General features: G+C 43.4%; 1 protein-coding gene across 1 annotated transcript in view; it reads left to right on the top strand.

Annotated features, from left to right (window-relative positions):
* CD101 (CD101 molecule) overlaps positions 1–7924 on the top strand; it is a 36917-nt gene extending 28993 nt beyond the window's left edge. The window contains exon 9 of the mRNA XM_040230947.1: positions 7407–7924. Coding sequence (XP_040086881.1) covers positions 7407–7645 — 239 coding nt within the window. The 3' untranslated portion in view covers positions 7646–7924. The remainder of the gene's footprint in view (positions 1–7406) is intronic.
* Positions 7925–26358: the final 18434 nt, after the last annotated feature.

The following is a 26358-nucleotide window of genomic DNA, read 5'->3' as shown; positions in this document are numbered from 1 at the left end:
AGGTTGCGCTTGCAGTAAGAGGGATCATTGGAGAGGCAGGGGTGTGGTCGTGGTGCCCCACGCCAGGAAGAGTAGAAAGCATCAATAAAGATGACCTCCTTACAGTGCCAGCTAGCTTTGGAGACAGTCCATAGGTGGGAACAAGGGCTACTGAGAATGAATGGCATTGTCTCAGAGTAGTAATTGTTGCATCCCAGCCCCAGCAAGGCTTCTGGAGTGGAAATCAGAATTATCTAACCTGTTCCCTGGAGTCCATCACTCTCTCTCCCTGACTGTTCTTCAGCAGGATTCTTCTCCCAAGTTTCCAAACAGAACTGATTTTCCTATCAGCTTTTCTTCCATTCCAAGAATTGTAGGAAGTCCCCACCCTGAGCATATTCTGTACATGTTTTCCCACTGGAATTCCTGGGCTCTGTAGATTCAGCAGTTTGTGTAGTAGAATAAATAGATAATAACTATAAAAAGCATATATTCCATGACTAGAAAGCACATCTCTCCTGAGACAGATGGGATTGTTCACAGCAAGTGTGTGTGTGTGTGTGTATGTGTGTGTATACTGCTCATCTTTGTGGAATTCTTAGAAAGCAGGTGTAAGGTTTTAAAAAAAAATGAACTCTGAAAAAAAAAGCATTACAAACCAAATGGTCTTTGTATTCTTCACAAGTGAAGGTGCTTAGAAGCCTGTGCCATAAGAACCTGAGGGTTTTCATTGTAAGTATAGTTACGTGTTCCCAAGTCAATCTTTATAATACAGCGTCTCACTTCCTCTACCTGACGTTCCTTTCCAGTATTTGGGGAGACAGTGTGGGATAATAAAAATTCCAGCATTTGGAATCAGAGAAGCCTAGGCTCAAATTGTTGCTCTGTCACCTCCCTACTAGCTGTGAAGTCATCCCCTGGTTACTCAGCTTTCTCATAAAATGAGGGTCATAATACAAATGCATATGAAGTATCTAGCACAGTCCCTGGCACGTTGTAAGTGCTTAACAAATGTTACCTCAGTTTCCCCTTATGCCTCCAGACATGCTAACACACACACACATCTACATTTGTATATATCTATTTATGTGGCAAGATATTTTAATTTGTTCAATAAATAACTGTATGAGATTCTGCTGCTGCTGCTAAGTCGCTTCAGTCGTGTCCGACTCTATGCAACCCCATAGATGGCAGCCCATCGGGCTCCCCTGTCCCTGGGATTCTCCAGGCAAGAACACTGGAGTGGGTTGCCATTTCCTTCTCCAAGGCATGAAAGTGAAAAGTGAAAGTGAAGTCGCTCAGTTGTGTCCAACTCAGCAACCCCATGGACTGAGATTCTAAGGGCACATAAAAAAATATATTATGAAGTCTGTTCCCACAGAGCTGAGGCTGGTAGGGGAATGAGAGTCCAATGTAATAGGAGTCATGAATGAAGTAGTCTCAGGATACTAAGGAGGGAGCAGAGGCAGGACTAGGTGGGGAGGAGATCTGGGAATGTTCCCAGAGTATGGGGCCTGTACAAAGGAAAGCACATATTTTGGGGAAAGGAAAGGATATGCAAGATGATCAGAGAAATTGTGGTGGGGTGGCAAGAGAGGAGACTCAGGAGATGGAAACGGTCCTCTATACAGAGCCAGGAAAGGTGAGCTTTATCATGGAAGTTACAGAGTGTCATTGAACAAATTCAAGCAGGGTAGTGACATGTCAGATTTGCATTTTAGAAAGCTCCCCCTGGGAGCAATGTTAAAAGTGAATTGGAAGGGAGGCAGGCACAGAGCCGGGATAACTATTTGAAATTGACTCTAGGGGCCCAGGAGAGACAAGATGAAGGCCCAAATGAAGTCAGTGCTCACGAGGGCTGAGAGGACAGCACTCTGCATTCCATATTAGGAGATGGCGTCTTCAGGATTTAGAGGCTGACTATGTGTATGTGGCTTCCCCAGTGGCTTAGCAGTAAAGAACCCGCCTGCAAAGTAGGAGACGCAGGAGACGCGGGTTTGATCCTGGGTTGGAAGGATCCCCTGGAGGAGGGCACGGCAACCCTCTCCAGTATTCTTACCTGGAGAATCCTGCAGACAGAGGAGCCTGACAGGCTATAGTGCATGGGGTCATGAAGAGTCGGACGTGACTAAAGTGACTGAGATCACATGCCTATGTGTGTATGTGAAGGGTGAATGAGCAGAAGAAGAGAATCAAGAATAAATACCAAGTTTCTGGTATAGTGGGGACAGTCACTAGATGAGGTAATATAAGAAAAGGATCTAAAGAAGATTAGTTCAATTTTGAGTAAGTTGGGCTGGAATTGAGTTTGGAGTATGAGTGAGTTATCTAGGGAGATCTGTCCAATAAACTTTGGAATTTCCAAGTGAGATCTCTGCAAGAGTTATAGATTAGAAATCATCAACTTATAGCCTATAATGATACCCAAGGACGGACCCCTGAGATACCACTATTTCTCAGAGGATTGCAGAAGAGAAGCCTGTGAAGGAGAATGGAAGGAGTAGCCAGAGATAGGAGAACTGGGGTTTGGTGGTATCACAGACACCAAAAGTGGCAAGGGTATCAAGAAGAAAGGGAGAGCCAACAGATTCAGCTAGTGCAAAGAGATCAATTAAGACAAAAATAGGAAAATATCCTTTGGGTTTGACAACATAGGACAATCACAGAAAAGTAGTAAAATGAGACTGCAGGGAAAAAGTGGACACATCAAATCCAGCTCATGCTTTTAAGAGCTTGTGTGTGTGTGTATGTGGCTGCACTGGGTCTTCATTGAGGTTTATGGGCTTTCTCCAGTTGCGGTGCAAGGACTTGTTGCAGTGTGTGGACTTATTTGCGCTACAGCATATGGGATCTTAGTTCCCCAACCAGGGATCAAACTCATTTCTCCTGCATTGAAAGGTGGGTTCTTAACCATGAGACCGCCAAGAAAGTCCTTCAAGAGCTTTGATGTAAAGGGAGAGAAGACAAGAACAAAAGACAAGAGGTTCACTGAAGCATTGCTTTGTTCTGTTTTGGTTTGAAGTTAGTAGGGACTTGAGCACGTTTATATTCTAGAGAGAAAAGAGCCATTGGAGAATCAGAAGAGGAAGGTTAGAAGAGAGTGGATACGATTGACAGTCCAACATCTTGAGTGAATTTATACCACCTCCTGATTGGAATTCTCCTTCATGTTATCTGTCCCTGGTCAACACTTACTAATCCTTCACCAACCAACTTAACTGCTACATTCTCAGTGACTTACTTTTGTCTCTTAGTCATCACACTTGTTTAACATCCATCATCAGGGCCAGACAATACCTTCTGGGAAGGCAAAGACTGAGTGTCTTGTTCTCAGCCCTAGCACAGTGCCTGGCACACAGAAGATGCTCAAATACACTTACTGAATCAGTATAGCTGCCCTCCTGGTCTGGACCAGCTCTGTATATTAATAAAGTTCAGGTCAGATACAATAGGCTACCAGTTCTCACTTCTCAAATGGTTTTCTACCATCTCTGTTTGTCATTACTGGGTTGGGTTAGTTTGGGGCTACTTAATAAAACTATGAAACATGTGACGCCTGTGAAGGCAGAAAATGGAGACGTGTTTCCCTGGTGGATCTCACCTTGCATTTTTCTCTCCATCTTACTTTCTTAGCTATGACTAAGCCAACACAGGGGCTAACAACTGCCTGAGTCATTTTGTATCTCATTCTAGAGAATTCTCTGATTAATTAATAGGCAAGGTTATAAGGCTTTCTGGGTGCTGGATTATTTGTGGTAGTATGGTGTTTGTTACTATTTCCCAGCTTTTGGGTGGTAAGGATATGTTTAGAAAGCAAGTCCTCATAGGAGACTTGAGCCCCTATCACACTGACGTTTCTGGAGAGGACATGCCCTTTATCAATGCTACCCCGGTGCTTTCAACAAGGACTGGCACATAGCTCTCAGTTCAACAAATGCCTGATGAAAGAATGGGCAAGCGAGTCTTAATGGAGTTGAAACCAATGCTGTCAGGGGCTCATTTATTCTGGGATGTACTTGTATCACATTACCTAACCTTGCCTTCAGTTCTTGGCAGGAGCCACCTCTCCCACATGGCCACATCTGGCATGTCAGTTGCCCAAGGGTGGGTTGGGGTTGCGGGGGAGTTGATAGTCCCCTCATTATCCTCAACCTTTCTTCTCCAAAGTCTGTATGCATGTGTGCATGCTAAGTTGCTTCAGTTGTGTCCGACTCTTTGCAACGCTATGGACTGTAGCCTGCCAGGCTCCTCTGTCCTTGGGATTCTCCAAACGATAATACTAGAGTGGGTTGTCATACCCTCCTCCAGGGGATCTCCCCAACCTAGGGATAGAACCTGCGTCTCTTATATCTCCTGCATTGGCTGGCTAGTTCTTTACCACTAGCCCACCGGGGAAGCCCAAAGTCAGTATATCTGGGGTAGTATCAGACAAGAACACTCCTCATGATATGCTTGGCTGCAAGGCAGAAACAAGTTACAAACTAAATCTTGTGATTAAGCATTCTCACTGCACTTTTGGCTCTGCCTTACAGGACTTGTGCTTGGAGCACAGGGCATTTACTCAGATTGCTTCAAAATGCCAAACCTTAATGGTTTTGAATGTCACTAATGCTCATCCAGATATGGGTGAGAGGCAGATGGTGGGAACAGTGACTGTGGGACCCAGAGCAAGTGCTGCCCTCCCAGGAGAGGTCATTTAGAAGCACTGGAGCTGACAGCTTCTAGCTGTGGGCCAATTCAGCACTGTGAGGGGTCTGTTTTGTCGTCCTTGGATGACAGGTTGCTCGAAGTCAAGCAGCCTCCTCCCCATTTATATAGTCAGGCCCTCTGGCAGTCCCTTCATGCTGAAGGTTAGAGTCTCAGTGGCAAAAAATCCAAGAGCCAAGTTTCTTTCCACCTTCTCTGTGCCGGCCCTGTTCCCCATCAGCATGTCACCATCCTAGCAACAGTGACACATGGGTGCCATGGGACTCTTACCTCCCAATTCTCTGCTTCCCATGAGTGGAAAAGGAAGCCAGAGTCTCACAAGTAATCATTTGACTCTCAACTGAATGTCTCCCTGCCCTGGGGACAGAGAGATCAGAGATTTAAGGGAGAGGCTTGGGCTAGGGAAGGACAGAGCCAGGCCTGCAGCCCTCTTTTCTGCCTAGTCTCCTGGGGAAAACTTGCTTGTGATTTTCCTAACTTTGTTCGTAGCTTTCTAGCTGATATTTATTCTTTGTTGATTCAACAAATGTGCCAAGCACTGTTTAATGCTTTACTAAGCATTATCTCATTATAACTCTGGAAATTATTATCCTCATTTGATTGACAAGGAAACTAATGATTAGAAAGAGAGGATAAGTAATGTGTCCAAAGTCAATAATGGTAAGTTGTAGAGCCATGATTTGAACCCAACTATCTTTGAGACAAAGTAGATACTGTGAAGTAGCAAGGCCAGAACTCTTGCTTGTTGGTCTCTATAGCACCATTCTTTTTTAACATTGCATTCTGTACATTTTTCTTAACTATATGCTTTCAAATATATTCAGATAAGACCTAGAAGAATTATTATAGGAGGGCCTTGGAGAGAAGAGTCAGGAAGGATATGAAAAGGAGTGAGAAAGAATTCAAAATCTAGCTTTATCATTGCCCACCCTTTTAAAACCAAAAGCTAGATTTAGGGTGGAGAATAAAATGAGGCCAGAGAAAAGCCAGGGAATAAACCCTTGTAGCTGCTTGCCAGCCCTGTTTAAAGCTGCCAGCCTTATGTTCAGAGATGATCTGTACTCTGGGGAACATCATGGCAGTGACCCCTGAGTTCCTGTGTGTGCAAATCACTCATGCAATTGTCTCATTCTTTAATCTCCACTGATGACCTATGAACAAAGTGCTACACGGGAGGAAAAGATGCGTAAGACATGGGCCTTCTCCTCCGGAAGTTTACAAATACAGGAGCTGTACCCAGGTTTAGATTCTTTCTTGACTTCCCACAAAGAGACGTTTTTCAAGGTACAAAATGTATTAGCAATGCCAAAAATGGAATTCTTGCAGCATGAGGTTGGTCACAAGGACATCTCAACCTGTTGTCTTCATCTCTAAGCATCTGTAATCCCATGAATCCTATAGTTTTACCTCTGAAGAAGAAAGTGCTTAGGTCATTGCAATTTTCCAATAAAAGCACAGCTACCATTAATATCAGATTTTTCAGAACAGCCCTGATTTTGAATATCCTGTTGTAAATAAACGTAGTTGGAAAACTGCATTTAATAGTTGGTGTCTCTTTAAGTGTGTGTCTTTCTGCACTGAGAGACTAAATCCTTGTCCTTTGACTAGTAACTCAGGGCACTGCTTCCTAGCGCCTGTGGTGTTGGCAGTCCACTCGCCTTTACTTTCCTGGTAGCAGGGCCAAGAACCCCTGGGGGCTGCTGGTGCGTGCTCTGTGAGTCTATGTGCTGATAGCACTTCCCCCGCGGGCTGCAGCTGCCAGATGCTTCAGCATGCCTTTATATAGTAGCCTTTGCCCATGAGGTTGCAGGCCAGCCAGTTTAATTCAGATCAGTAAGCATTATCAAGGCACATGTGCTAGGCACTGCAGGGGCTATAGAAACAAAGGACACTGTGAGACCTACTGGAGTAACTGTGATGACAAAGATGGTTAAAAGGGAATGAAAGAAGTCTAAACAAAGGTATGTGTGAGCAGAGGATAGAAAGAAGAGAAAAACTGTGCCTGAGGCAAGGTAGGAAGGCCAATGTGATGGAGAGTGAGACCGGCAGGACCCAGAGGCTATAGGATATGATAGATGAGGATATGATAGGGGAGCAGAGAGCTCACCAGGTAGAGGCAACAGTAAGAGAAAGAGGTGAAGGGGCTGAATGGGGTTGAGGCGGGGCTGCCAGGGGATGAGAGGCCAATTTGGAGATTCAGGAAGGGATGGTGCTTCTTATTTGTGGGTACTCTTGTTATATAAGGACAGTGTAGAATGTGTGTGTGTGTGTGTGTGTGTGCGTGTGCGCGCGCCTGTGTGTGTGTTTCAGAAGCAGCAGTGGGAATAACTCAGTTAAAAATTCAAGATCGGCAACAGAGTTGGGAACGAGGGTTGAATTATAGATATCTTTTCTGAGGAAAGAAGATTAAAGGAGAGGTTTTCTTTTTTGTTTTGTTTTCATTTCTGGCTGTTAGTTTTAAGTAGGTCATCAGAACCTCTGGTGGTTGGAAATTGCTGGGTGAGGGGGAGTCGGGCTGGAAGAAGCCGCCCTAGAGCCCTCTTCTCCCAACTCCCTTTCCTTGGCTCCTTGAGTGTGATTTAAGGGGCCCCCTGCTATCTGGCCCCGTTATTTGTACATATATTTTCCTGTAACAATAAATCCCAGAAGTGTTTATAATTGATGAGTACAAATAAGCTGGAGACTAATGATTCTCTTTATTTTCTTCCTTTTTGGTACAGAGTCCACGTTTCCTTCCAGGATCTGTTCGTCAGCACCTTTAGTCTATTTCCTATTCATCTGCCCCTTCGTCATACTCCTCTTTCTGCTCATATCCCTCCTTTGCCTGTACTGGAAGGCCAAGAAGTTGTCAGCTCTGAGTCTAAGTGTGCAGAAAGAACAGAGCCTCTGGGTGAACTTGAAAGGGGCTGGAGGCTGGACCACAAACAGGATGGGAGATGACAACGATGAAGACAGTTGAATCCTGAGAGGTGCCCACAAAGAGGAAAGACTTTGGAACTGGACTGCCCAAGATAGGCGCGCCCCCTGGTTCTGTCCTTCTCTGAGTCTGTGGCCTGGGGTAAACTACCCAGGACTCAGAGGAAACATGTATTGAGCTTGTTTGTGGTTCCAGAAACAGTTAAGAGTTTCTTTGTATTTCATCTAATCACCCCCTTGCATTCCCCCAGGAGCTGTTGCTGCTGCTGCTGCTAAGTCGCTTCAGTCGTGTCCAACTCCGTGCGACCCCATAGATGGTAGCCTACCAGGCTCCCCTGTTCCTGGGATTCTCCAGGCAAGAACACTGGAGTGGGTTGCCATTTCCTTCTCCAGTGCATGAAAGTGAAAAGTCAAAGTGAAGTCGCTCAGTCGTGTCCAACTCTTCGCGACCTCATGGACTGCAGCCTACCAGGCTCCTCCGTCCATGGGATTTTTCAGGCAAGAGTACTGGAGTGGGGTGCCATTGCCTTCTCCGCCCCCCAGGAGCTAGGTCTTACATTTGCCACACCTCCCAAGGCTTGGGCTCCTCATCTGGAAGACCTGTAAGGGGAAGAGTACCTCCCTCACTCAGCTGCTGGGGATGAAGTGAGATCCTATGGCAGATTCCAGGGCCATGCTTCTTCCACCTTGCTTTCTTAGGTCACTGATTCTCTGGAGAATACTCAGCGGTCCAGCCACCCTGGCTCTAGGTGATCTTTGCCTCCAGATCAGAGGCATAGGAAAGGACCTGAAGCCAGCAAGGCAAGAGAAGCTGGGAATGTGCCCTTCATTCGCATCAAATGTGCCTCCCAACCAGACTGTGACAACCCTGAAGACAGAAATCCCATCTTCTCCTCCACCCCATCGCCACCCCTTCTCTAAAAGCTAGCCACTCACAAGCAAGCTCGGCATAGTAGGTTCTTCATCAATATGGGTTCCTTAATGGAATGATAAAGTATTTTGTAGCCTTTCTTTCTTCTTTTTTCTCCATAAGACTTAGTAAGTCATTGGTAAAAAAAAATTTTTTTTTTTAATTTTTGCAACAGTGCTCCAGTCAGCTCCCCAAGGCCTCAAATCTCCCTTTCCTCCCACACACAAAGGTCCATCTGGCTCCTGGCTCTTCTTACCCAAAGGCCTTATTTTCCTTGACCTGATAGCACTGAGTGGCGGGAAAAGGGGCCGTGGTAGGTATGTGAGGGCAGAGGGTTAACAGTGCTTCTCTCCTGCCCTGCTCTGGCAGCGACTAGGCGCTCCGGGGGAGTAGCGGGTCAAACTGGCTCCTCTGCGTCCTCTATTCTCAGCCAGGAAAAGTCAGGGGCTGGGGGATGGGGAGTGTCATGGCTGATGACTTTCAACCACCATCCCCTAAGAGATATCAACTGTCCCCACTGAGGTCCCCTCACCTTTATTTCAAAAGCTGCTCAGGCCCTGTTGTAGCCAGAATTGGAAATCAATCAGTGCCACCTAACAGACTTGAGAAAACACGTCTATTTATTATCTATGTGACCAACAGGGTTGCTCTAACACTCGTTAATTTGGATTTCCAAGGAGAGCAATTTATTTTTAATTATTTTATCAGGCACACACGTCTTCTCCAAACATAATTAGTTCCTTTGCAAGGGGATTATGGGTGACTATGAGAACTCCCACTGCAGACTTATGGGTTTTTTGAATTCATCTTCCTTTGTAGCCCTATTTGAAATATTCCAAATGTTTTCTTAAACAGGTCAGTGCATTTATTTCTTCTCTCTCAGGTGAAGGGAACAATGTTTTCCAAAAACAAAGCTAATGTTAAGATATCTTAGAAAGTGTGATGTCTTCCGTACCCCCACCATTTTTTTTCCAGAAACCTTTATTTTAATTGGATATTGAAGGGAAAGAGTGGAATGGAGCTCCATCAGAGAATCAGAGTAGATTCTAGTGCTGCCCCCGCCCGGGTACCCTTTCCCCCAAACACTGTTCTCCTCATTACCTGGATACTGCCTTTCAGCTCTCAGCTCAAACAGCAGTTCTTCACATTTGAATTCAGCACAGAGATTGCACAGAACAGACACTCAGATATCCAACTGCTCCACCTGGAACAGATTTATTGTCCAGTGAGGACTTCCTGGGTGTGAAGGTTGCTATTGTGAGTTGGGCAGACATAGCCCCGCCCCCCTAGGGTGATCACCTTGTTTTGTTCTGGATGCTTTGCTTTCCTTAATGGAGGCTGGAGCACATTAGATTTTCTAAGAAGTCACATCATGCTGTTTGGCCCACAGTAGTTTTCTGGCAGCTAAAACCTGTGTGTCTTCTTTTTACCTTTCCAAAAATTTTTAGAATAAAATTTGTTTTTATCCAATGCAGTAGGCATTTTATATGGAATCTCTCTGATTATGGGCTTGTTCTTTTTAGTTTTTTAGACTTCACAGGGATCTTTACTTTTACTCAGTGACTTCAACTTTTTTATGTCACCGCTTCCGCTTCTTATGTCAGTAAATCCTCCTTGGCAACAGGACAAACCTCTACCTCAGGAGTTGGCTACCTATAGCCCACAGGCCAAAAACAGACCTGTGTTTTAAGATACAATTTGTTGGAATACAGACACTCTCATTTGCCTACATATTATCTGTGGCTGCTGATATGATATAATGGCTGAATAAAGTAGTTGCCACAGTAACCTAAGATGTTTACTATCTGACCCTTCATGGGAAAAACTGGCCACTCCCTGCTCTCTTTCAGTAGCTTATGTTCTATCTTAGCCATGTATTATGTTCCTAGGAAGCTTGATTTGAGCAGTTATATCTGTCTCTGTTATACAGCTGATGACTTTAATAAATCATTTTAGGCTCTCCGGATTGGTGTCTAGTCCAAGTAGTTCTGAAGCATGAATCCTTTCCTGCACATCCTCACTGAAGATGAGAAACACATCACCCTGAGGTATTCCACACCATCCTAAGTTGCAGGATGAGATGACACAGAGAGGAATAAGGCATGAATACATTCCTTTTGGTATTTTCAGTCTCTTGAGACATGTATGGAAACAACTGATTCATGGCGGAAGGGGAATGTCATTGGTAGAAAGTCATGTGCCATGATAATTTCTCACGATTGCGCAGGAGTTATTCATCATCTCAGAGGTTCACAGCATCCCCATGCAAAATGAACTGTTATTCTTCTCCTGCCAGTAAGAAATTAAAGCTCAGAGAGGTTGGGTTTATTCAGGATCACCCTGTCATATGTAGAAGAGAAAGGGCTCAATATTAGGCCTGCTGACAGTAAGTCTAGACTCTTTCCACAATCAATACTGTGCTCAAATCCACTAATATCAGAAAAATCTAGTGATAATTAATTCCCCCTCATATGGTTGTTATGAGGTGATCAAATCAGATACTTACATGAAGATAAGTTTTAAACCATTTCAAGTCATAAATGAATATCTGCATAGCTCAAGTTTTTCCAGGCCTTCCTTGTCTATGCACATAAATGAAATTGAATCAACACGAATAATCCAAATTCTACAGGCTTTTGCCCCAGGTTTACACAGAGTCTTGTGTGTGTGTGTGTTAGTCACTCAGTCATGTCTGACTCTTTGTGACCCCATGAACTGTAGCCCTCCAGGCTTCTCTGTCCATGGAATTCTCCAGGCATGAATACTAGAGTGCATTGCCATTTCCTTCTCCAGAGGATCTTCCTGACCCAGGGATTGAACTCTGGTCTCCTGCATCGCAGGCAGATTCTTTACCATTTGAGCTACAGGGAAGTCCTTACACAGAGTCTTGGCCATCTATTAAGCATTCTTAAAGCATTTCTGAGGCTTCCATCAGATTCTGGGAATTGAGATGAACTCACAGACAAGTCCCTTCCCACAGGACTTCCCACTGCTCTGATCAGATCTACGGGCTCCCCCTGCAATGCTGGAGCCCATGAGATGCCAAAGCTGGACTCTAAGATTGGGAGAGTGCCCAACCTGATTCTGTCTTTGCATGACACTCTGTTTGGATTGCAGACAGATCCAAGGTTGCTTCTGCCCCAATATCTCTAAAGATTCTCTTGTGAACACTGCTCCCTTAGCATTCTCATCGTCTCCTTTTTCTCTATAGGGCCTAAACGCTGGCCAGTCTGGAACCAATATGGGAAACAAGCCTCGCACTGTGCTCTTCACTTCCCATTCTCAGCTCCCAGGAACCCCTGAAACGTCTTCATCACAGGCCCCCTTTCTCCTGCAGGTGCGTCATGCAGATTGTGCTTGTGGGAGGCTCCCCACTCATCACACAGGTCTGGAGAAATTGGTATTCCTGGTAGGCTCAGTTCAGACTTCTACCATGCTAGCTTTCAATTTTTACCTCCCCCTCAGTGCAGTGAAGTGCTGTGGGCAATGAGAAATCAGAGACAATTTCACAAAAGAGGTGTCATTTAAACTTTCAAAATGTCAGGAAATATTTTGATAGAAGTTGGAGTAAACAGTAGTCTGAGGGCAGAGATAGTTCCGTGTAGAGCACAATGTGTAGAATATCTGGTTGGATTTTAAGGGTCAGATTTATGAAGGGGAGAAATGAGAGAGAAACATGGAAATGTAACAAACTCTAACTAAGGGTGGGGAGGGGCAGGAAAAGAGATTGTGAACATGGGTAAGAACTTGGACCTTAAACTGGAAGATTGGGATTGACACACACACACACACACACTATATATAAACTAGGTAACTAACCAGTACTTCTGTGGAGGCTCAGTGGTAAAGACTCCACCTGACAACGCAGGAGACCCTGGTTTGATCCCTGGGTGGGGAAGGTCCCCTGGAGAAGGAAATGGCAACTCACTCCAGTATTCTTGCCCGGGAAATCCCAGGGACAGAGGAGGTTGGTGGGCTACACAGTCCATGGGATTGCAGAAAAGTAAGACACAATTTAGCAACTAAATAACAACAACAACTAATAGGGACCTTCTAAAAGTTATGACCAACCTAAATAGCATATTGAAAAGCAGAGACATTACTTTGCCGACTAAGGTCCGTCTGGTCAAGGCTATGGTTTTTCCTGTGGTCATGTGTGATGTGAGAGTTGGACTGTGAAGAAAGCTGAGCGCCGAAGAATTGATGCTTTTGAACTGTGGTGCTAGAGAAGACTCTTGAGAGTCCCTTGGACTGCAAGGAAATCCAACTAGTCCATTCTGAAGGAGATCAGCCCTGGGATTTCTTTGGAAGGACTGATGCTAAAGCTGAAGCTCCAGTACTTTGGCCACCTCATGCGAAGAGTTGACTCATTGGAAAAGACTCTGATGCTGGGAGGGATTGGGGGCAGGAGGAGAAGGGGACGACAGAGGATGAGATGGCTGGATGGCATCACGGACTCAATGGACGTGAGTTTGAGTGAACTCCGGGAGTTGGTGATGGACAGGGAGGCCTGACGTGCTGTGATTCATGGGGTCGCAAAGAGTCGGACACGGCTGAGCGACTGAACTGAACTCAACTGATATGGCACAAGGGGCTTCCCAGGTGGCACTAGCAGTAAAGAACCTGCCTGTCAATACAGGAGACATAGGGCATGAGGGTTCAATCCCTGGGTTAGGAAGATCCCCCGGAGGAGGGCATGGCAACCCACTCTGGTATTCTTGCCTGGAGAATCCCATGGACAGAGGAGCCTGGTGGGCTACAGTTCATAGGGTCACAAAGGAGTCGTACAGAACTGCAGCAACTTAGCACACACGCACATTTAGCACAAGAAACTCTACTCTATACTCTGTAAGGGCTTATATGGGGTTTCTCTGTAATGGCTTAGTTCAGATTATTTAATCTTAAAAAGAGTGGATATATGTATATGTATAACTGATTCATTTTGCTGTACACCTGAAATTAACAAATTGTAAACCATCTATACTCCAATAACTTTTTTTAAAAAAGAACTTGGACCTTATTTGGTGGACAAGGTGGGTTATTTGAGTGTTATTTAGTAGGGAAAGAACAGTTGTCCTTTAGGAGGATTGAAAAAGCAACAGCTTAATGGAGACGCAGACATAGAGAACAGATTTGTGGACCAGAAGGTGGCGGGAGGGTGGGGGAAGGAGAGGCTACGATGAACGGAGAGAGTGGCATGGAAACATATACACTACCCTATGTAAAATAGATAGCCACTGTGGCTGACTGGCTGTATGACTCAGGGAGCTCAAACTGGTACTCTGTGACTACCTAAAGAGTGAGATGGGCTGAGAGGTGGGAGGGAGGTTCAGGAGGGAGGGGCCGTATATATACCTATGGCTGATTTATGTGGATGTATGGCAGAAACCAACACAACGTTGTAAGCAATTATCCTTCAATTAAAAATAAATAAACTTTAAAAAAAGCAGCAGCTTGGGTGATGGAGAGGGTTTGGGCTGAGGGCTATGGTTGTACCACGGTAAAGCAAGGTAGCCATCCTCAGCAAACTATCTCTGCTTTCCCAAGTTATATAATGAAGATAATACCAATTTTGTGAAGGTTTTGAGCACTGAACAAAATTATCAGAAACTTTCAAGTATTCTATCACGCTCACAGAGGTAGCTAATATGTGTGCTTAGTCACTCAGTCTTGTCCAGCTCTTTGCAACTTCATGGTCTTTAGCCCAGCAGGCTCCTGTGTCCATGGGATTTCTCTAGGCAGGAATCCTGGAGTGCGTTGCCACTTCCTCCTCCAGGGGATCTTCCTGACTCAGGGATTGAACCCATGGCTCCAACATTGGCAGGCAGATTTTTTTTTCTTACCACTGAGCCACCTGGGAAGTGTTTAGTAAATATTTGTTAACCAAATTTCCTACTGATAGGTGTAGGGACAAGAGAGAGTTACATTGTTTATTATCTTAACTGGTGTTCTATTTACTTTATCTTTTGATACTCGATTTTACACTTAATTTACTTGTTAGAAATTTGGAGTTCCGACCGTGTCATATTTGAATCCAGCTCTCCTTCTGCACCTCATTCTGCAGCTTTGACTGCCAGATAGAGATGTTTTGACTAGAAGCATATTTATCACATTAAACCACTTACTAAGATGGAGGACCACATTGGAAAAGGAATTATTAATAAGTTCATAAGTTATAAATAACCCTCAAATGAAAACCAAAATTCATTACCTCAAGATGGCTAAAACTGAAAAGACTGACAATATCAAAGGCTCGTAAGACAGGGGCTTCCCTGCTGGCCCAGTGCTTGACTCCATGCTTCCAATGCAGGGGGTACAGGTTCTATCCCTGGTCGGGGAACGAGGACCCCACATGCCACACAGTGTGGTAAAAAAATAAAATGGAAAAAAAAAAAGGAAATGCTCATGTAAGAATTTGGAGGAATTGGAATTCAATACATTGCTGAGGAGAGTATAAGTCTGTACAACTATTTTGTAAAATTATTTGGTAGTTTCTAATAAAAGTAAACATACAATGACCCTGCTGCTGCTGCTGCTGCTGCTAAGTTGCTTCAGTCGTGTTTGACTCTGTGCTACCCCATAGACAGCAGCCCCCCAGGCTCCACCATCCCTGGGATTCTGCAGGCAAGAACACTGGAGTGGGTTGCCATTGCCTTCTCCCTATGACCTAGTAATTCCATTCCTTGCATTTACCCAAGAGAAATGAATGCCTACATGCACCAAAAGATGTACACAAGTATATTTATAGCTTTATCCATCATTGCTAAAAACTGGAAACAAATTCATGGTCCATCATTAGGTGAGTGGATTAATTACAGTTTATATAAACCACAGAATACTGCACAGTGGAAAAAATGAACAAACTACTGATGTACATTACAATATGGATGAATCTCACAGCACTGCTGAATGAAGGAATCCAGACACAGCAAGGTACATAGTCTAAGAATGAGCAAAATGAATCTACGGTGACAGAAGTCAAAAAAATGATTTTCCCTAGCAAGGGGAGCCTTGACTAACAAATAGCATGAAGGAAACTTCTGAAGCAACTGAATTGCTTTTTATTATCTTTATCTGAGTAGTGGTTCCATGATTGTATGAATATGTAAAAATTCACTTAAGAATGAGTTCTCTTAAGATTGAGTACTTTATTGTATGTAAATAACTGAACTTAATACTAATAATACTAATACATAACAGATAGCTTATATGTAAATAACGTAAACCTGAGTTTAAAAAAAAAATCTTTCTCTTTAAAAAATCATTTAAGAATCAACTAGATGACCAACATATAGAGAGGTATTTAAAATATGAGAGAAGCGAGACACACATTTTACAAGCACTTTTTGATGTCTAACATAAGCCAAGACATACACTAGGAGCTGCTGCTGCTGCTGCTAAGTCGCTTCAGTCGTGTCCAGCTCTGTGCGACCCCATAGACGGCAGCCCACCAGGCTCCCATGCAGAAATAACTGACATCATCCATTTCCTCAAAGAGGAAAGAAGAAAGGGGTTCATGAGTGATGATGACTGGATCTTTATGACCAACCTGCAAAAAATGGAGATTAAACCACAAACCAGGAAAAAGCAGTTAAACATTATGCCCAAGGTCACCAGGCGTTAAGGGGCAGAGCACAAGCTTGGCCTCCAAAAACGATGCTCTGTCACAGCATGCCTGCTCGAGCTGTGGAGATTCCACCGTCTGGTCACCAGTGGAGATCTATATTTACAAGGGAGTGAGAGGATGGTTGGGACAGAAAACAATGCCATGTGCTTTTTTGCCACTTGCTCTCTGAGGCCAGTTAGCTCTACAAAGGGGAGATCAATTTGGCCTGGAGGAGCAGGGGATCCCATTGCCCTCTTTGCCCTGGTTCCCACAGATCTCCATTCAGCTCGTGCATGTTGATTAAATGGCTACTCGGTGCCGCCTGATGATGCTGTTCAAATAGACACGTGAGAGCATGTTTTGTTACAATCTCCCATGACTAAAGGCAGATGTTATGAGTTCTTAAGTGTGTCTTAAGGGAATCTTTGTATTGTTTAATGGTCTGTCCAACAACAGCTATTTGCACCACACTGCCAGCAGTAGGAAATTGTTTGAAGATTCTTCTGTTCTGATAGAATCAGCCCAATAAAAGGATCCAGGTGTTAGGGTGCCCTTTGTTTCCCACGTGTGGGCCAAATATCTTCTAGCCTTAAAATTGGCAAATGAGGATGCTTGTGTAAAAAGCATCACTATGGAAGCAAAAAATTGAGCAGTGTTACAGGAGTCTGAAGTGCCTGTGGGCTGGCCTTTAGCATCCATACCGAGTGAGGGTTACTGGCTCTGTCTAATGTCAGCTCCTAACACACACGTCTAAACTCTTCACTTGAAACAAGTGAATTTTTTTAAATTTTATTTTTATTTTAAAATTTATATTGACTTATAGTTGATTTACAATGTTGTATCAATTTCTGCTATACAGGAAAATGATTCTGTTAAACATATATATATATATTTTTTTCATTTTCTTTTCCTTTATGGTTTATCACAGGATAGTGAATATAGTTTCTTGTGCTATACAGTAGGACCTTGTGTTTATTCATTCTCTATATACTAGTAGTTTAATCCCAAACTCCCAATCCATTCCTCTTCTACTCGGCCTCCCCTCGACAACCTCAAGTGTGTTCTCTATGTCTGTGAGTTTGTTAAACCTTTTTCTTGATTGATAGAGAGTACTCAGTATGGTATGAAGCATGAATCATTCAAATGAAGTAAACCAGGAGACTTCCCATCTGGCAACAGAAGGCTAAATGACAAGGTGATATTTAGTAACCCTTCTATACAAAAGAAATAGTCAACATATAAATCCTCCTGAGAAGTAAGCTGCAGTGAAACAAAATCCAGGCTGCTAACTACTTCCTCTTAGGGTCTTCTACTTTGACTTTTGGGTCTTTTTAGATGGTATGCCCAATGAATACATCTGGTAACTTAACAGTCAGGAATGTGAGATCTGGATTTAGATGCCTAAATTCAAATCCTGATGACATCACTCACTGGATGTGTAATTTTTGGTGGTTAATCTCTTTCCCTCACTTCCCTCTTCCATAAACATGGAGAGAATATCCCTTACTTCATAGCATTTGTCATAAGGATTAAATGAATACTCGTAAATGTTAGATATCATCCTTATCATCATCAAGAAATTGGCCATTTTAATCCTTCTTACTCCTGAAAGGAAACCAGTTACTTACATTTTAAGTCCTAATTTTTTAACATAACAGCAGAGAGACAGGGTATGGAAATGAAATGAAATCATGGGCTTTGCTACAAAATGGGATCATTTTTTTGGGCCCACTGTCCAAGAGGCTAATTTAGGGATAGATAGGTGTAAAGTTTCAGGAAACAGTCAGGATATCAAGGTAACAGGGACAGGAGAACATTTAGATAAAACTGTCTGAGTGCTTTACAGTTAAATGAGAAGCCAATATAGTTTAATCCAAGAGTTCCAAGGGAAGACATATAAATATACAGGAATTAATGGGAAATGAAGTCACCAGGGACTCCTATCCTGAGGTATTTTATACCTGTATTAATTAGCTAATTCAATTTACATGTAGATTTGAGTGCAAATGGCACATTTGGAAAACAAATGTTATGGCAGATAGCAAATAATTAGCTTGGGAATTTGTATTAGTCTGCTCTGGCTGCCGTAACAAATACCATAAACTGGGTGGCTTAAACAATGGAAATTTATTCCCTCACAGTTCTGGAGGCTGGGAAGTCCCAGATCAAAGTGCCAGGTCGCTAGCAAGGGTCCTCTTCCCGCCAACTTATCACTGTGTCCTCATAGGACTGAGAGAAAGAGATGGACAGACGGAGGTTCTCAGGTATCTCTTCTTATAAGGACACTAATGTGATCACGAGGGCTCCATCCTCATGATCTCATCTAAACCTAATTATCTCCCAATAGCCCCACTTCCAAATACCCTCACACTGAGATGCAGAGCTTCATCATAAGAATTCGAGGGAACACAGTTAAGCCCACAGCAGATCTGACGGTGCAACGTGATGACCTGAACTGTGGTTTGCCCTGTGCCTGTTTACATGTGTCAGATGGAGAAAGTTATTTGAGTGCTACCTGTTTGGTATTTTCTATTGCACATGCACACACATGGGTAGGGTGTACAACTTAGAAGCAAAGCCATTCAAACCTGCAGCATTTTCCCACCTCCCACTTAGCCATGCTTCAGCTCTTCCATCGCAAATAGGTGATGACTGAAGTGGCAGGTATGGTGCCATCATGAAAAAAGTTGCAGGCTGAAAAGCAACTACTTATTGCAGAGCTCTGGGTGAGAATATCCAGAACCTGGAAGATCATCCTCCACAGCCAATCATTAATGTTGGGTTTGTCTCTTCTGGACCAAGGGGTTGGAGGAGGTGCAGTGAGGGGAAAATGAGGAAAAAAGAGGAATGGGAGAGAAGAAACGGGCAGTTAGCACATAGAGCAAGAAAGCAGCAATTAAAGCCACAAACTACAGAAAGAAGGCCCTCACAGCCCCGGCCCCATCCAAGCTCTTCTCTTGATGCCCTGCACCACGTGCTGGTGGCTTCTGAAGGAAAAAGCTTTCAGGAAGAAACCCTTCAGGTGCCAAGGGAGGCAGCAGCCCTGTGGCCCTGAGGCAAGGCTCACTGTGTCTCCAGAATAGTAGAGAAAGTTCCGTCTACTGTGTGTGGAAACAGACCCGTCAACTTCTGCTTAGAGTAAGGTGGGAGTCAGTCCAGGAAAGGGAGGGTGAGAAAGTATAAAGAAGAACTGAAGAGCTAAGAAGAGCTACATCTTTTGAAGGGGATATCCTGGGCTACCCAGGAAGGCTGCCTCAGATCTTCATCAAAAGGATTACTAGCTCTTCTTCTTCTCCTCTTTGGACTGTAGCAAATCACTCCCTTAGAACTTCCTAGCCTTCATCCAAATGCATGTAAATCTTGAGAGAGGACCAAGAGAGAGAAGTAGCAGGTGGCAGATTATATGAGAAGTGAGAAGTGAGAGGTGCTGTGAGGCAAATCAACGAGACAGGAGATGGTGTGACTGAATGAATCACTCGGTCAGTGCAAAGCACAAGCCTTCATCCTAAAGAACCACAACCCCCTGCGGCTTCTAGGCTGCTTCCTGTGCTGCTCACCAAGAAAAAAAGTCACCCAGATTTGCCTCACTTCCTTTTCTCCGATGCTTTGCAGGCTGGGGCATCAAGGGATAGCTATATAGATAGAACATGAATGGTCTGCAGTGAGGCATTTGAACAAAAAGGAGCAATATGGTTTAATGAGACTCCATGCCTGACTGAATGACCAAACCCAAAGTGTGATGTCCAAGGCGCCATGTTTACCTGGAAGAGATCTGTCCAGGTGGTGCTAATGTGTCTGCATTGTTCAGCATTTTTACTGGCAACTTGGATAAAGTCAAAACGAGCAAGCCTGTCAAGGGTTCAGTTGACAAAGAGCCATGAGATAGCACTAATAAGTCAGCTGACAGGAACAAGATTCAAAGAGATCTAGACAGGTTAGAATGATGGATCAGAACTAACAAGATGAAAGATGGAAGTCATAGTTAAGTTCAAGCAATTAGATGCATCAGGTAGGGAGACTTGAGTACATGCATGAGAAATGAAACCAGTGGTTTTGGCTGATTGCACTCTTGATATAAATTACTAGCATGACATTTGTTAGAAAAGAGAGAAAACAATTTTTGCAGCTTTTATTACATACATAAAGTGGTCGTATTAAAAAAAAAGGGGGGAGATAATTACCCCACAGTATTCTTCATATTGAATTCTATTTGAGATGCCTCAAATTAAGCAAAGATTCATTGAAAAATGCTGGTGAGGGGGTCTGGTTGGGGGAGAAGTAATTGAAGGAGCTGGGGCAGTTTCTCTGAGGAATGAGAATATGTGCAGAGTGTGGGGAGGAAGAGATCATCATATTCAAATATTTGAAAGTGACATTGAAAAGAATTAAGTCTATTACGTGTACCTCCAGATGACAAGTAAAGGAATGTTTCAGACAGAAAGACAGATTTTTGCTCAATATACTTTAGAATTAATTGACATTTTGAGATATCCAAATACAGCATTTACTGTGACTCGAAGTTTCTATCTTGAACTCATTAGGAAAGATGTGGAGGGAACTGGGGGGACACACTAGGTGACTTCGGGGTCTCTTCCACTCTTATGGTTTAATTTATTTCACTTAAAAGGTATATATTGAAATTTTATGTCCTGTGTATATAGTGAGTGGTGAGCAGAACAGAAGCTGCTCTCTCGGCACCTACCTATGTAATAGATGGAGGAGACAGACAATCAACAGGCAAGCAGACAACTGACTACAAACAGGGTGCTGAGATAGAGATCACTTACGAAGGACCTCCATAGCCTTCCAGGTGGCACTGGTGGTAAAGAACCTGCCTGCCAATGCAGGAGACATAAGAGATGTGGGTTCAATCCTTGGGTTAGGAAGATCCCCTGGAGGAGGGCATGACAACCACTCCAGTACTTTTGCCTCTAGTGAGGCTCAAAACATCATGGCAGAAGCCTTTGGAGCGCTGGGCAGTGTATTCATTCTCAACTTGAGAACGTGGAATCTACCCTAGTGTCATTTGTTACCTTCTAGAAGAAGTGCAACTCAGGGTGAATTCCAGCAAACAAGTTCAGAGCCTCAGATACCTTGAGACTCTGCTGCTGCTGCTAAGTCACCTCAGTTGTGTCTGACTCTGCGCGACCCCATAGACGGCAGCCCACCAGGCTCCCCTGTCCCTGGGATTCTCCAGGCAAGAACACTGGAGTGGGTTGCCATTTCCTTCTCCAATGCATGAAAGTGAAAAGTGAAAGGGAAGTCGCTCAGTCATGCCTGACTCTTAGTGACCCCATGGACTGCAGCCTACTTGGCTCCTCCGTCCATGGGATTTTCCAGGCAAGAGTACTGGAGTGGGGTGCCATCCTTGAGACTCCAGGACCTTTTACCTGTTTAGAAATTATAGATAACCTTGAGACTCTAGGTTATCTATAATTTCTAAAGAGGTAAAGGTTTTAGAAAACAAGTGAGAAATGTCCTTGCTCTCTAGTAATATTTAGAATTGGAACTGAGGATATGGTTAGAATTAAGCAAAATAATAACTAGAATAGAGTTAAGGGAAGAGGGATTTTGCTATAAAATTGAAATTAGATACCAATAAGGAAATGGGATGAATTTTAAAAAATAAAATAAAGGATCAATTATTGGAAGGTCAGGATTGAATAGCTAGATTAAGAACTAAGCAAAAAAAAAAAAAAAAAAGAACTAAGCAGATTTAAGAGGGGCTGTGGTGAGGCGTGGAGATGTGGTTTCCACAGTCACTTTACCCAACAGTATCATAATACTACAGGCTGTATAGTAAAAGGGGGAGAAAGAGAAAAAAGCTACCAATAATCCTACCACCTTCAATTGGCATCATTATTAATTCTGTGTATTTCTTTGTTATTTTTCCTTTGTGTCTGCTTTTAAGATCTTTATTGGATTTTTTCTAAGTCCTAAGAGCAATACATGTGAGCAGTAGAAAATGAAAACTGCACCCAATCCAATCTCTCAGAGGTATATAAATGGAATATAGTCCTAAAAGTTAATAGTTTGTTAAAAGAAGTTAAAAGAAGATATGATACACACACACACACACACACACACACTGGAATACTGCTGCTGCTGCTTTTAGTCACTTCAGTCGTGTCCAACTCTGTGCGACCCCATAGACGGCAGCCCACCAGGCTCCTCCGTCCTTGGGAGTCTCCAGGCAAGAACACTGGAGTGGGTTGCCATTTCCTTCTCCAATGCATGAAAGTGAAAAGTGAAAGTGAAGTCGCTCAGTCGTGTCCGACTGGTAGCGACCCCATGGACTGCAGCCTACCAGGCTCCTCCGTCCATGGGATTTTCCAGGCAAGAGTACTGCAGTGGGGTGCCACTGCCATTTCCGCAATGGAATACTACTCAGCCATAAAAAAGAATGAAAATTTTGCCATTTGCAGCAACCTGGATGCACTTGGATGGCATCATGGTAAGCAAAGTAAGTCAGAGGAAAACATTGTAGGGTATCACTTATATGTGGAATCTAAAAAATACAACAAATTAGTGAACATAACAAAAAAGAAGCAGACTCACAGATATAGAGGACAAACTAGTGGTTACCAGTGAAAAAATGGAAGAAGTAAGGGGCAACACAGGGGTAGGAGAGTAGGAGGTACAAACTATTAGGTATAAAATAAACTACAAGGCAGACTTCCCTGGTGGTTCAGTGGCTAAGACTCTGAGCTCCCAGTACAGGGAGCCTGAGTTTGAACCCTGGTCCAGGAACTAGATCCCACATGCCACAACTAAGCTGCAAATAAGACCCAACCTGGCACAGGAAAATAAATAAGCGAATTATACAAATATTAAAAAAATAAGCTACAAGGATATATTGTACAACACGGGGAATATAGCCAACATTTTATAATTACTATAGAATATAACCTTTTAAAATTGTGAATCATTATATTGTACACCTGTGATTTTTATAACATTATACATCAACTATACTTCAATTATAAAAAGTTAATAGCTTGTTGTTAAAATATCTCTCACAGGGGACTTCCTTGGTGGTCCAGTGATTACGGCTCTGCACTTCTACTGCAGGGGGCATGGGTTCCATCACTCGTCAGGGAACTAAGATCTCAAATGCCATGTGGTGGCACAGTCAAAATATATAGACACATTTCCCACAGAACTACATTATAGTATATATTCAATTTTCTTACTTAATATACAAACATTAACATTATGCATTAATATTTCTTTGGTCTCCTTGAGTTAATAAAAATTAATGCCAGCAAATTTGGAAAATGGCCACAGGATGGAATTCAGCAATGAATTCAGGAAAAGGTCAGTTTTCATTCCAATCCCAAAGAAGGGCAATGCCAAAGAATGTTCTGACTACTGTATAATCGCACTCATTTCACATGCTAGCAAAGTCATGCTCAAAATCCTTCAAGCTAGGCTTCAACAGGACATGAAGCAAGAACTTCCAGATGTACACGCTGGATTTAGAAAATGCTGAGGAGCCAGAGATCAAATTGCCAACATCTGTTGGATCATAGAAAAAGCAAGGAGATTCCAGAAAAACATCTACTTCTGCTTCACTGACTATACTAAAGCCTTTGACTGTGTGGATCAAAACAAACTGTGGAAAATTCTTCAAGAGATAGGGATACCAGACCACATTACCTGCCTCCTGAGAAACCTGTATGCAGGTCAAGAAGCAACACTTAGAACCAGACACAGAAAAATGGACTGGTTCTAAATTGGGAAAGGAGTACATCAAGGCTATATGTTGTCACCCTGCTTATTTAACTTATGTGCAGAGTATATCATGCAAAATGCCAGGCTGGATGAAGCTCAAGCTGGATTCAAGATTGCCAGGAGAAATATCAATAACCTCAGATATGCAGATGACACCACTCTAATGGCAGAAAGTGAAGAGGAACTAAAGAGCCTCCTGATGAAGGTGAAAGAAGAGAGTGAAAAAGTTGGCTTGAAACTCAACATTCAAAAAGCTAAGATCATGGCATCTGGTCCCATCACTTCGTGGCAATAGATGAAGAAAAATGGAAACAGTGACAGACTTTATTTTCTTGGGCTCCAAAACACTGCAGATGGTGACTGCAGCCATGAAATTAGAGGACATTTGTCCCTTGGAAGAAAAGCTATGACAAACCTAAACAGCATATTAAAAAGCAGAGATATCACTTTGCCAACAAAGGTCCGTATAGTCAAAGCTATGGTTTTTCCAGTAGTCATGTATGCATGTGAGAGTTGGACCATGAAGAAGGCTGAGTACTGAAGAAATGATGTTTTTGAACTGTGGTGTTGGAGAAGACTCTTGAGAGTTCCTTGGACTGTAAGGAGATCAAACCAGTTAATCTTAAAGGAAATCAGTCTTGAATATTCGTTGGAAGGACTGATGCTGGTGCTGAAACGCCAGTACTTTGGCCACCTGATGTGAAGGGCCGGCTCACTGGAAAAGACAGTAATGCTGGAAAAGATTGAAGGCAGGAGGGGAAGGGAACGACAGAGGATGAGATGGTTGGATGGCATCAAGGATTCAATGGACATGAGTTTGAGCAAACTTGAGGAGATGGTGAAGGACAGGAAAGCCTGGTGTGCTGTATGTAGTCCATGGGGTTGCAAAGAGTCAGACATGACTGAGCGACTGATCAACAACAACAGCAAATGTCATTTTTGCTTTTTGGTTTGTTCATACAAACCTTTAAAGGAAAAAGCCTTTCAAGACCAACATAAAAGAGGAAGATGATGGCTAATAAGCATGTGAAAAGGAGCTCAACCTCAGTAGTCATTAGGAAATGTACAATAAGGCTGATGTAAGATACCCCTTCACAGCTCTAGAATGACTATAATAAAAAAGAAAGACAATAACAAGTGTTGGTAAGGATGTGGAGAACTTGGAACCTTTATATGTTGCTCCTGGGATTGTAAAATAGTACCACCCCTTGGAAAACAGCTTGGTAATTTCTTAAAGTTACACATAAACTTACCACCTGACCAGCAACTCCTCTCAAAGGTATCTACAGAAGAGGAATGAAAACAAATGCCCACATAAAGACTTGTTAGTGTTCATAACATTATTCCTAATAAATCCAAAGGGAAAACAATCCAAATATCTATCAACTGGTGATGAATATAATGGAATACTGTTCAGCCATAAAAAGAGTGAAACACTGATGTCCATTACAGCATGGATGAACTTCCAAAACATTGTGCTAAATGAAAGAAAACAGAGCCAGCAGACTACATACTGTAAGCTCTACTTACAAGAGATGTTCCCCAAAGGCATAAACACAGAAACAGATCAGTGGCGGCCTTGGTGTTGGGCTTCTTAGAGTAGGCAGGTAGCTAGGTATGAGCAGAGAACTGGGGGAAGGGGCCGGGTGGCAGGAAATCACGCAGCTTGTAAACAGCAGGGGTCCCGGGGCAGACAAAGAAAAGCAGAAACCTCCAGACTGACAGGAAAATCCACAGGATGTTGGATGGTAAATGCCATGGAAGCATACAAAGAAAGGTGAGGGAAGGTGGCAATCTCCTGCATAGGAATGCAACCTGTTGCTCATTATGATCTCATTACAGTAAAATCAGGCTTGCAGATAAGAAGTACCCATCGTGCACTGACACTGTGGTGCTGCTTCTTCTTTTTTTAAATTTTATGTATTTATGTATTTTTGGCTGTGCCTGGCCTTTGCTGCTGTGCAGGCTTTTCTCTAGCTGCAGCAAGCAGGGGCTCCCCTCTAGTTGTGGCAGGCTTCTCACTGTGGCGCCTCCTCTTGTGCTCTAGGGTACACGAGCTTCAGCAGTTGTGGCTCACGGCTTGTGACACGTGCGATCTCCCCAGACCAGAGATCTAACCCGTGTCTCCTGCACTCCAGGTGGATTCTTCACCACTGAGCCACCAGGGAAGCCCAACACTTCTATAAAGACAAAAATCCCTCCTCCCTTTGGGAAGATGGAGCTGGGATGAAAATCAGGGAATATGACAGTGTGATCTCCAAACTCCTCCTTCTCCAGTGAAATATCCCGTCCCTTCATTTGTATGCACCTCAAAACTGGCTTGCCACAGAAACCCAGGAAAGCAACTCCTCACCTGTCTGCCTCCTTTCCGTCTGAAAGCATCAGTTCAGTTCAGCTCATCTGCTCAGTCGTGTCCGACTATTTGCGACCCCATGAATCGCAGCACACAAGGCCTCCCTGCCCATCACCAACTCCCAGAGTTTACCCAAACTCATGGTCCATCGAG

This window comes from Oryx dammah, unplaced genomic scaffold, assembly GCF_014754425.2.
Source record: "Oryx dammah isolate SB20612 unplaced genomic scaffold, SCBI_Odam_1.1 HiC_scaffold_28, whole genome shotgun sequence".
NCBI classification, from domain to species: Eukaryota; Metazoa; Chordata; class Mammalia; order Artiodactyla; family Bovidae; genus Oryx; species Oryx dammah.
Note: the sequence above shows the minus strand (reverse complement) of the source record. Positions and strands in the feature narration are given on the sequence as shown.